We start from the raw sequence: 12,005 nt of genomic DNA, 5'->3' as shown, positions 1-12,005 counted from the left end.
GACGTCAGTGATCTTCAGCTCGGAAAGTCGGAGGTCTAGAAAGAGAAACGCGTTCCGGAGTTGGAATTCGAGTTGGATCAAATCAAATGTATTTATATAGCCCTTCTTACATCAGCTGGTATATCAAAGCAAGTGGTCAAGCAATGCAGGTGTAGAAGCACCATTCAAATCGATTTTCCCAATCTGAGCTTTTTCCCAGTTGTTTTGAACGCGACGTTAGTCCTCCTTACCTTGAAAGATCCTTTTTTAGCCTTGCCGATAGCAGTCCTCAGCCCGTGGACCACCACTATATCATCTGGACTGGCGGATAAAGCACTACATTTTGCCCCGGAGACAATAGGATCGCTGTGGGTTTTGAACGTGTTCGGTGGCGATAAATGACCAAAAACGACCTTTACTCTGTTCATTGCGGTGGTAAAATAAGTAAGTAAACTGATACTTGAAGCTAAACTATCCACAGATAATGCAACCACAATCAAGCCCGTGCAATGCACAAACACTGTCTATTCGCAAGCGTCTACGCAGGAATGGTGAATGTGTTAAGTGTATTGTGCGGCCAGAGTTCGCCTCTTGCAACAATGGGCGCGTTCGTCATTTCAGCCGACTTTAAAGGCAAGTCGAGGCTGAGTGATCTACAAGTCACCTCGTATCATAAATAACTTGTCAATGTTAGTTGTAGATCAGTCAGTCATTTACAATTGTCCTATGATTACATCACGGTGTTGATGCTCTCGAACACGGCCAACGTCTCCAGCCATTGAACTTTGGTTTCCACTAGTTATTACAGCCACAAAGTCCAAATGGGCTATAACGTAAAACTTAATGAAAATAAAAACGTGCTTTTTGGTCTTAATTTGAGGTTAGGGTTAGGCATAAGGTTAGCAGTGTGGTTAAATTTAGGTATAAAGTTAAACGTTAAGATGCATTTTAAAAATAGGGGGGGGGTTTAGGACTTTGTGGTTGTGGTAACTAGTGACGACCCTGAACTTTGGCATATTTCCTTGTTACGATAAGCTACGGAAAATATGGAGGGACGAAATAGATGGGTCTGGTACCGTTTGCATTATACTTTTGGGAAGGACTGGAGTGCTCAGTAAACGTAATAAACAGCGTCAGTCCCAAATGTAAATGCGCATGTCCAATCATTTCTAGCATATCAAATAAATAAGCGGCGGTAGAGCGTTGGACCAGTAACAGAAAAGGTGCCGGATCGAAACCCCGAACTGTCGTTCTGCCCCGGTAGGCCGTAATTGTAAATAAGAATTTGTTCTTAACTGACTTGCCTAGTTAAATAAAGGTTAAAAAATTTAAAAAAACATCTCAACTTTAATTCAAACGTTTGTCTCGTGTCTCTACTCTGACATGTATCCACCGGGGGGCAGCAGATAGCAGTTCGTGGAGCCAGTCCTCAAAGTGTCATAATTTTTTGATGCTCACGTTCTTGCAGACATCAGAACCAGTGCTCTGAGGGGACTCTATTACCGTTCTGCTAGCAGCAAGATATTATGCTGCCAGCATGATTTATATATTTTTTCTAATCAAAATAAGAGTCCCCCTGCAAAGACATGCATGTTAAACTTGGGGAATATCGATGTTTTAGCACTAGTGCAGTAGAACTGTTTTTCACGTTGTGAATGCCCAGAAAATTGTTAGACTCAAGCCACAGCATCAAGTCTGACACAAACAGGCTCCTGAACTGCTTCTGTCCCCAAGACATAAGACTGCTAAATAGCTTATCCTAACTAGGAAAGTCAACCAATTCTTATTTAGAATGACAATCTACCCCGTCCAATTGTGCGCCGCCCTATGGGACTCTCAATCACGGCCAGTTGTGATACAGCCTGGAATCAAACCAGGGTCTGTAGTGACACCTCTAGCACTGAGATGCAGTGGCTTAGACCACTCAGGAGAAGCAGTCTAAGCTAACATAATGGCAACACAGACTGAGTTGATCCTTGTTTTACTCTATGCACACCCACATGACTCTGAATGTTTTAATGTAACCTTTATCAAACTAGGCAAGTCAGTTAAGAACAAATTCTCATTTACATTGATGGCTTAGGAACAGTGGGTTTAACTGCCTTGTTCAGAAAGAGAGATTTTCACCATGGGGATTTGATCCAGCAACCTTTAGGTTACTGGCCCAAAGCTCTAACCACTAGGCTACCTGCCACACATTTCTACTGACTCTACATACATTCATATATAATCATCATATACACTGCTGCTACTCTGTTTATCATATATCCTGATGCCTAGTCACCTTACCACTATACATATCTACCTCCATCACTCCAGTACCCCTGTCACCTTACCCCTATACATATCTACCTCCATCACTCCAGTACCCCTGTCACCTTACCCCTATACATATCTACCTCCATCACTCCAGTATCCCTGTACATTGTTAATATGGTACTGACCCTGTATATAGTCTCCTTACCCCTCTACATATCTACCTCCATCACTCCAGTATCCCTGTCTCCTTACCACTATACATATCTACCTCCATCACTCCAGTATCCCCTTCCCCCTATACATATCTACCTCCATCACTCCAGTATCCCTGTCTCCTTCCCCCTCTACATATCTACCTCCATCACTCCAGTATCCCTGTCCCTTCCCCTATACATATCTACCTCCATCACTCCAGTATCCCTGTCACCTTCCCCTATACATATCTACCTCCATCACTCCAGTATCCCTGTCCCCTTCCCCTATACATATCTACCTCCATCACTCCAGTATCCCTGTCTCCTTCCCCATTTCAGGCTTCAAACATAAATATATAAAACTCCATTTTTTTGTCCAGAATCCCTGTCTCCTTCCAATATACATATCTACCTCCATTTATTATCCCTTCTCCTTCCCCCTAACAAATCTAAACTCCAAAATTGGGCCAAAATATCCCCCTGTCTCCTTCCCCATACAAATCTACCTCCATCACTTCAGTGAGGATCCCTGTCTCCAATGTTGACCTAAATGATCTACCTCCATAAATAGTATCCCTGTCTCCTTCCCCCTATAAATGCATCTGCACTCCATCAGTCCAGTATCCCTGTCTCCTTCCCCATATACATATCTACCTCCATCACTCCAGTATCCCTGTCTCCTATACATATCTACCTCCATCACTCCAGTATCCCTGTCTCCTTACCCCTATACATATTCCCAAGCTTCAAACTCCAGTATCCCTGTGCAAGCTAATATTCAAATGGAAGGATATCTACCACCAAATCTCCAGTATCCCTGTCTCCTTCCCCCTAAACTTTCTAGCTCCATCACTATATATATCTACTCCATCATTCCAGATCCAGCTCCTTCCCCCCATATCTACCTCCATGAACTGCAGAGATCCCTGTCTCCTTCCCCCAACAATCTACCTCCATCACTCCAAATCCCTGTCTCCTTCCCCTATAATATCTACCTCCATCACTCCAGTATCCCTGTCAGTATCATGTTGACTACAATGCTTCCCACAGGCCCATGTTGACTACAATGCTTCCCACAGGCCCATGTTGACTACAATGCTTCCCACAGGCCCATGTTGACTACAATGCTTCTCAGTTTCTGTAGTGTTGGGCTGTTTATTCTTAGCACTATGTGTTCTCTCCCAGGTGCTTGTAAGAGCACAGATGACAGACTGTTAGGATTCCAGTTGAGGTAGTTTAATGCTGCATAGGGCAATACAACCTAGCAACATGGCTGTGACTTCACTAATGAATGACCAGAGGAGTGCAACTACAGGAACATTCTGGAAGCAAACCATCATCCTCAAACAACTGCATGAACTTGGAATGATTTAGCTTCAACAAGACAATGATCAAAACATAAACAAAATCTACAATAATGGTATCAAAAATAAACATATCCAGGTGTTACAACCACAGCTCATATAAGACTGACACTGAGGACATTATAAATAACTGAAAACTGCTAAAATGTCTCCAAATGAGATGATATAAACAAGGAGGGTTAGGAAAAAGATGCTAGCTTGCTGTAAAAAACTATGTAGCATAACAAAGACAAGCTGTAATCCAGCAAACACGTGGAGTAAGAAATATGAACTCACATTTCTGACGGACGCCCACTTTTTGGCTAAAACAAAGAATGCTAACTAAAAGGTCATCACAGGAGATGGCTGGAACTTCATTACTTTGTCCCACTTGTGTATTCTTCTCAAAAATACAGTTTTATTTCTTCAGTTAGAAGCCTGGCCTGCTCTGCTCGAAATCACCGGGGGTGGAGCTACAGTCCCCTATGATTAACTACCCCCATCACTCTCAATAGTCTTTGTACAAATAGGGATGCTGGTCCATGTTGAGTCACCTTCCCCTACAGTTGTCCATCAAGTTGGCTGGATGTCCTTTGGGTGGTGGACCATTCTTCCATACACAGGGGAAACTGTCTCCTGTGGAAAAACCCCCTATACAGGGTTGCAGTTCTTGACACAAACCTGTCACCTGGCACCTACTACTATACCCTCTTCAAAGGCACTTAACTATTTTGTCTTGCCCATTCACCCTCTGAATGGCTCATATACCCAATCCATGTCTCAATTGTCTCAAAGCTTACAAATGATTCCATAACCTGTCTCCTCCCCTCATCTACACTGATAGAAGTGGGTTGAAGAAGTGGCATCAATAAGCAATCATAGCTTTCACCTGGATTCACCTGGTCAGTCTGTCATGAAAAGAGCGGGTGTCCTTAATGTTTTGTACACTCAGTATAAACATTCAAAAGGTATCACACCAAAGGACTAAGAAACTGACCTCTTATGGCAATGAAGTGCAATATTTTGATACATATTTCTATAAAGCTTCCAGTGTATTCAGGTCATGTGATCCAGCCATGTCTTCTTCTTCTTCTGTACTTCCTCATTCCAGGAGAACCCTCCCCAGCGCAATGGTGCCCAAATACTGGATCAATTATTAATAACACAACTGTGCTTTTAGGGACAAATCAAAATCAAACTTATTTGGTAATATCATGAATAGACTGACTATCTCAAAGTTTACAGAAATACATTTCTAAAACCCCAAACAGAAAGCAATGCAGGGAATTAAATGCACAGTTTTCTTCATTTCAAAGACTCAGAAAGAACCAGAACCTGGGACAGTCACACCATTGAACAATTGTCACGTTTGGTTCAAAATTGCAAGAATCCAAAATTATACACTGCATGAATCTACTCATTATCTAAGTTAAAAACAAAGCTTTTAGTATTATATCACAATTTTAGCCAATTTAAGTTAAATAATATTTGTGTTTGCCCTCATGGACACGGAAAGTCAGATCAACTACCCAATATACAGTACATATCGTATAGCACTTTTATATGAAATGACAATGATACCTGTTAGATTCCCATGCTATAGAGATTGTACTGATCCAGACAGTGGCTCATGACAAGGAGCAGTATGTATGTATGTAATGACTGACTGGGCGTTTGATTGGAGCTTATTCGTAATGGAATCCTCCTATAGGATGACAAAGCCTCCTGTTGATCTTTTGTACATGTATCATGTAGTTAGGCCTAATAAATCACATGTCTAAGACCATGATGTGTCTATCTTTCTTACATGTTGTTTGTTAGTATTAACAATAAGCCCTTTTCTATTTTCTTTTTGGCTCCTACAGAACTCTTAACTTTTTCAAAACTCATTATTTTTTATCATTTGAAAATACATTTAAACATCTAATTAAAATCTACTAGACCTACATTATCAGCAAACGATTACCTAAAAGTGTGTTAGTTAATTACAGTGTTACAAAAGCAACAGTTTTGTAACAGCTTAACTTCAGCCTGTGTGTTATAAAACCTGAAGCAGCCAGCGTCAGCCCAGAGATGTGTGGAGCTAGCAACAATAGTAGACTTTGCGGTTCACCTTCAAAATAAAAGTCGCACATTGAAACTGATCCAAACGGATACAACGAGTGGAAATGTGCCATATTTGGACTAGATAATGACAAACAAAGTTGGAATGTTATAAAACTACTATATGTTATATAATACAATAATTAATACATTTTACAACAGTTAAATCCCACTGTAGGTGAATCCAGGTGAAAGCTATGATCCCTTATTGATGTCACTTGTTCAATCCACTTCAATCAGTGTCGATGAAGGGGAGGAAAAAGGTTAAAGAAGGATTTGTAAGACTTGAGACAAGTGAGACATGGATTGGGTATGTGTGCCATTCAGAGGGTGAATGTGCAAGACAAAATATTTTAGTGCCTTTGAACGAGGTATGGTATTCAATTTGTAAGTCGCTCTGGATAAGAGCGTCTGCTAAATGACTTAAATGTAAATGTAAATGTATTCGGTGCCAGGCGCACCGGTTTGGGCAAAGAACTGCAACACTGCTGGGGTTTTCACACTCAACGGTTTCCCCTGTGTATCAAGAATGGTCCACCACCCAAAGGACGTCCAGCCAACTTTACACAACTGCTTTTTTTTGGTATTATTATTATTTTTTCTCCTTTATTTAACCAGGTGGCCAGTTGAGAACAAGTTCTCATTAACAACTGCAACCTGGCCAAGATAAAGCAAAGCAGTGTGACACATACAACAACACAGAGTTACACATGGAATAAACAAACGTACCGTCAATAACACAAAATAAAATAAAAATATTAAAATCTATGTACAGTGTGTGCAAATGTAGAAGAGTAGGGAGGTAGGCAATAAATAGGCCATAGAGGTGAAAATAATTACAATTTAGCATTAAACTGGAGTGATGGATGTGCAGATGATGATGTGCAAGTAGAGATACTGGGGTGCAAAAGAGCAAGAGGGTAAGTAATAATATGGGGATGAGGTAGCTGGGTGGGCTATTTATAGATGGGCTGTGTACAGGTACAGTGATCGGAAAGATGCTCTGACAGCTGGTGCTTAAAGTTAGTGAGGGAGATATAAGTCTCCAACTTCAGTGATTTTTGCAATTAGTTCCAGTCATTGGCAGCAGAGAACTGGAAGGAAAGGCGGCCAAAGGAAGTGTTGGCTTTGGGGATGACCAGTGAAATATACCTGCTGGAGCGCGTGCTATGGGTGGGCGTTGCTATGGTGACCAGTGAGCTTAGATAAGGTGGGGCTTTAGCTAGCAAAGATTTATAGATCAAATCAAAAATCAAATGTATTTATATAGCCCTTCGTACATCAGCTGATATCTCAAAGTGCTGTACAGAAACCCAGCCTAAAACCCCAAACAGCAAGCAATGCAGGTGTTAATGACCTGGAGCCAGTGGGTTTGGTGACGGATATGTAGTGAGGGCCAGCCAATGATATCGTACAGGTCGCAGTGGTGGGTAGTATATGGGGCTTTGGTGATAAAACGGACGGCACTGTGATATACTGCATCCAATTTGTTGAGTAGAGTGTTGGAGGCTATTTTGTAAATGACATCGCCGAAGTCGAGGATCGGTAGGATGGTCAGTTTTACGAGGGTATGTTTGGCAGCATGAGTGAAGGATACTTTGTTGCGAAATAGGAAGCCGATTCTAGATTTAACTTTGGATTGGAGATGTTTGATATGGGTCTGGAAGGAGAGTTTACAGTGTAATCAGACACCTAAGTATTTGTAGTTGTCCACGTATTCTAAGTCAGAGCCGTCCAGAGTAGTGATGTTGGACAGGCGGGCAGGTGCAGGTAGCGATCGGTTGAGGAGCATGCATTTAGTTTTACTTGTATTTAAGAGCAATTGGAGGTTAGATAACACCGTGTCCAAAGAAGGGCCAGAAGTATACAGAATGGTGTCGTCTGCGTAGAGGTGGATCAGAGACTTCATGCGTGCACAATCCAGAGGTATCAGCCTACTTACTCAGTGACACCCACAGAACACAACTGTGTAGAGTTTACTTAAGAACCTTGACACTAATATTTGTGTAAACTCTTTTGAATTGTAATCTGTGGGTGTCACTGAGTAGGCTGACACCCCATTTCATTGGTGTCCACTCCACAGGTAAGGCTGTACAGTCCAATATGAATATCCAACACAAACAGTGTGTGTATTTTCCCATTTCAATTATGCAGTCTAATACAGCCAGTGGGATTTAAAATGTGTATTTTTTTTTACTGTTTGTCAAATTGATTAAATATAGTATTTATTTTTTAAAGTTGTATAATAACATTCCAACTTTTTTTTTAAATATTGCATTATTCCACTATTTGTATTAATTTGGATCAGTTTCAATGGGGGGGGTTATTTTGAAGGCAAACCACACGTTCCGCTGTTGTGCCTCATCCTTATTGTGGCTAGCTTCACACAAGTCAAGACCAGCTGTGTCTGCAGGCAGGCAGCACCGGCCACATAACCACGCCGGGAGAGTAGTGCACTCAACACATCTACTATCGCAGACGTGTTTAGCTGTAGAATATGTCTACCTCACGGACAGTCATATGTTTGCTGAGAAATGACTTGCGTCTTCACGACAATGAGGTAAGTTGATTCTAAATTAGATCAGAAATGTGTCTAGTAGTCTTGGAACAAAACGATTCCAAAATGTGTACGCTGACTTGTTCAATGTGATACAATGTTGCGCTTTCTCTTCACTAATGTAAAGTATATTTGGTTTTATCATGCATTCTCTGATCATTTTATTTCTTCTCATCTGACACCAATAAACAGAAAAAAAATGCTAAAATCTTCTTGTGGTATAATGGCGGTCCGCAAACAAACATTATGCCGGTCATACACTACACGATTTCGCCACGTTTTTTGCCATCCCAGACGAATAGACATGATCGAGGTGAAATCCTGTTTCCTTGGGCTGGAAATAGTTGCCTGGGTCCCCAAACTGCTTGTTCCGGTCTAACCTAACGTAACGGCAGTAAAATACATGTCTGAAACTAGGGCTGAGTTCCAAACACTTAAGACACACCCTCGCCTTGTGCCCTTGGGGGAATCCCCGTCACCATCTTGGGGGGTGGTGCAAATTATTAACCAAGCAAGGGAAGTTTGCAACATATACCCCTCAGACCTCGTTTTTGGTCGGTTTTGCGAGTGTACAATTATGTTCACTACGGGGCCTGAAACTCCCCAGAATTGAATTCCGATGATTGTACATCAACGTCCACGAAAAGTTAAAAACTTCAATGGAGAAGTCAATTTAAGTGTAAGTAAAAACGAATGTAAATAAGTTAGAAATTGGGCTGCATATGACGCTTGTAACACATTTTCCTCCTTCAGAAGCTCCAGCTAGGCAGGCTGTTATTTATCTAATTTACTAGCTATCATACAGTAGGCGTATATTAATCATTATAAATGCAATGTAAGTAGACATGCACTCATAATAGACTGTAGAGCATATAAAGCACTCACAAGCTACCGGTGGCTGAAAACACAATCACCGTGGGATAAATCGGTCAAGAATTTCCAGGCAGTGGCTGTCCATTTAAAAACAATCCTTCCTCCCTCGTCTCTCACCTCTCGCCCCTCGCCCTGCAACGGTACACTCATCAGACGTCATCAGAAGTGTCAACTTAATTTGAGGGCTGGGGGGATAGGGTGTGTCTTCAGGGGATAGGGTGTGTCTTCAGGGGATAGGGTGTGTCTTCAGGGGATAGGGTGTGTCTTCAGGGGATAGGGTGTGTCTTCAGGGGATAGGGTGTGTCTTCAGGGGATAGGGTGTGTCTTCAGGGGATAGGGTGTGTCTTTTTTTGTGTGTGTTTGGACTGCACATAGATCACCCTACTACACACTGGTCTTGAAGAAGAAGAAATGTCATGGGAGGTTCTCTTCAATTCGGTAAACGTGAAGGAGTTGTTCGGATGGAGTTTTGCCACAGAGTTTCTAAACCCAGAGGCTTAACAACGTGGAGGAGTTGTTCGGATGGAGTTTTGCCACAGAGTTTCTAAACCCAGAGGCTTAACAACGTGGAGGAGTTGTTCGGATGGAGTTTTGCCACAGAGTTTCTAAACCCAGAGGCTTAACAACGTGGAGGAGTTGTTCGGATGGAGTTTTGCCACAGAGTTTCTAAACCCAGAGGCTTAACAACGTGGAGGAGTTGTTCGGATGGAGTTTTGCCACAGAGTTTCTAAACCCAGAGGCTTAACAACGTGGAGGAGTTGTTCGGATGGAGTTTTGCCACAGAGTTTCTAAACCCAGAGGCTTAACAACGTGGAGGAGTTGTTCGGATGGAGTTTTGCCACAGAGTTTCTAAACCCAGAGGCTTAACAACGTGGAGGAGTTGTTCGGATGGAGTTTTGCCACAGAGTTTCTAAACCCAGAGGCTTAACAACGTGGAGGAGTTGTTCGGATGGAGTTTTGCCACAGAGTTTCTAAACCCAGAGGCTTAACAACGTGGAGGAGTTGTTCGGATGGAGTTTTGCCACAGAGTTTCTAAACCCAGAGGCTTAACAACGTGGAGGAGTTGTTCGGATGGAGTTTTGCCACAGAGTTTCTAAACCCAGAGGCTTAACAACGTGGAGGAGTTGTTCGGATGGAGTTTTGCCACAGAGTTTCTAAACCCAGAGGCTTAACAACGTGGAGGAGTTGTTCGGATGGAGTTTTGCCACAGAGTTTCTAAACCCAGAGGCTTAACAACGTGGAGGAGTTGTTCGGATGGAGTTTTGCCACAGAGTTTCTAAACCCAGAGGCTTAACAACGTGGAGGAGTTGTTCGGATGGAGTTTTGCCACAGAGTTTCTAAACCCAGAGGCTTAACAACGTGGAGGAGTTGTTCGGATGGAGTTTTGCCACAGAGTTTCTAAACCCAGAGGCTTAACAACGTGGAGGAGTTGTTCGGATGGAGTTTTGCCACAGAGTTTCTAAACCCAGAGGCTTAACAACGTGGAGGAGTTGTTCGGATGGAGTTTTGCCACAGAGTTTCTAAACCCAGAGGCTTAACAACGTGGAGGAGTTATTCGGATGGAGTTTTGCCACAGAGTTTCTAAACCCAGAGGCTTAACAACGTGGAGGAGTTGTTCGGATGGAGTTTTGCCACAGAGTTTCTAAACCCAGAGGCTTAACAACGTGAGTCTTCTGGGAAAGCCAAACAGACCAGGGAGAAGTGACAAATTATTTTTTAGTTAATTTTCTTAACCTAGATTCTAATATTTTAAGTAGTTGAACGTGTTATTACTCCAACCTTGTGAAAGTGACAAACTGACACATTTTCATTTTCATCAAAAACAACTTTTATATTGAAGTAGTGCCTTTTGATTTGACAGACAGTTGATTTGACAGACAGTTGATTTGACAGACAGTTGATTTGACAGACAGTTGATTTGACAGACAGTTTGGCACGAGACCGCGGTTCAATGACGTGTTTCTGTGCACGAGCTTCGCTAGCCAACGTCGCCATGAGACAACGCCTACAAGTGTGATCAGGGATTTCTATTGGAGAAGCAGTTGTAGCCTATCTTCATAGTATACGGTCTCAGGTGTAAAGTCCAAAAGCGGAAGTCCTGTCACAGGCCCTCTTTCCTATTGGTCAGTTCTATCTGGGATCTCTACCATTTAAAATGTAGACTTCAATGGGGTAGGGACGTCCCAAGGATACCGGATAGCACGGGCCATTTCCCCTGAAAACCGCAACATCTGGGGACTCGGCAGCACTGAGGGTATAATAAGAACCAACTGTGCAGCACGAGCAGTGATGACACCATCACAACACATTTAAGTGTGTACCCTCAGGCCACTACTGTACCCTCAGGCCACTACTGTACCCTCAGGTCACTACTGTACCCTCAGGTCACTACTGTACCCTCAGGCCACTACTGTACCCTCAGGTCACTACTGTACCCTCAGGCCACTACTGTACCCTCAGGTCACTACTGTACCCTCAGGCCACTGTACCCTCAGGCCACTACTGTACCCTCAGGTCACTACTGTACCCTCAGGCCACTACTGTACCCTCAGGTCACTACTGTACCCTCAGGCCACTACTGTACCCTCAGGTCACTACTGTACCCTCAGGCCACTACTGTACCCTCAGGCCACTACTGTACCCTCAGGTCACTACTGTACCCTCAGGCCACTACTGTACCCTCAGGCCACTACTGTA

The 12,005-nt window shown here is 42.8% G+C and overlaps 2 protein-coding genes across 4 annotated transcripts in view; one reads left to right on the top strand and one right to left on the bottom strand.

The window, feature by feature from the left end:
• acaa1 (acetyl-CoA acyltransferase 1) overlaps window positions 1-663 on the bottom strand; it is a 28,334-nt gene extending 27,671 nt beyond the window's left edge. Inside the window, exon 1 of the mRNA XM_065006860.1 lies at window positions 231-663. Within this exon, the coding sequence (XP_064862932.1) occupies window positions 231-407 (177 nt within the window). The 5' untranslated portion in view covers window positions 408-663. The remainder of the gene's footprint in view (window positions 1-230) is intronic.
• A 7,598-nt stretch (window positions 664-8,261) lies between these two features.
• cry-dash (cryptochrome DASH) overlaps window positions 8,262-12,005 on the top strand; it is a 56,547-nt gene continuing 52,803 nt past the window's right edge. The window contains exon 1 of one of the 3 annotated variants that reach the window (XM_065006859.1): window positions 8,262-8,438. In XM_065006859.1, coding sequence (XP_064862931.1) covers window positions 8,376-8,438 — 63 coding nt within the window. In that variant the 5' untranslated portion in view covers window positions 8,262-8,375. Of the gene's footprint in view, window positions 8,439-9,024; window positions 9,115-12,005 lie in introns of those variants that run through there. The other 2 variants (XM_065006857.1, XM_065006858.1) reach the window with 2 other exon arrangements.

Source organism: Oncorhynchus nerka, linkage group LG22 (assembly GCF_034236695.1).
Source record: "Oncorhynchus nerka isolate Pitt River linkage group LG22, Oner_Uvic_2.0, whole genome shotgun sequence".
Taxonomy (NCBI): domain Eukaryota; kingdom Metazoa; phylum Chordata; class Actinopteri; order Salmoniformes; family Salmonidae; genus Oncorhynchus; species Oncorhynchus nerka.
This window is presented reverse-complemented; position numbering and strand designations above follow the sequence as displayed.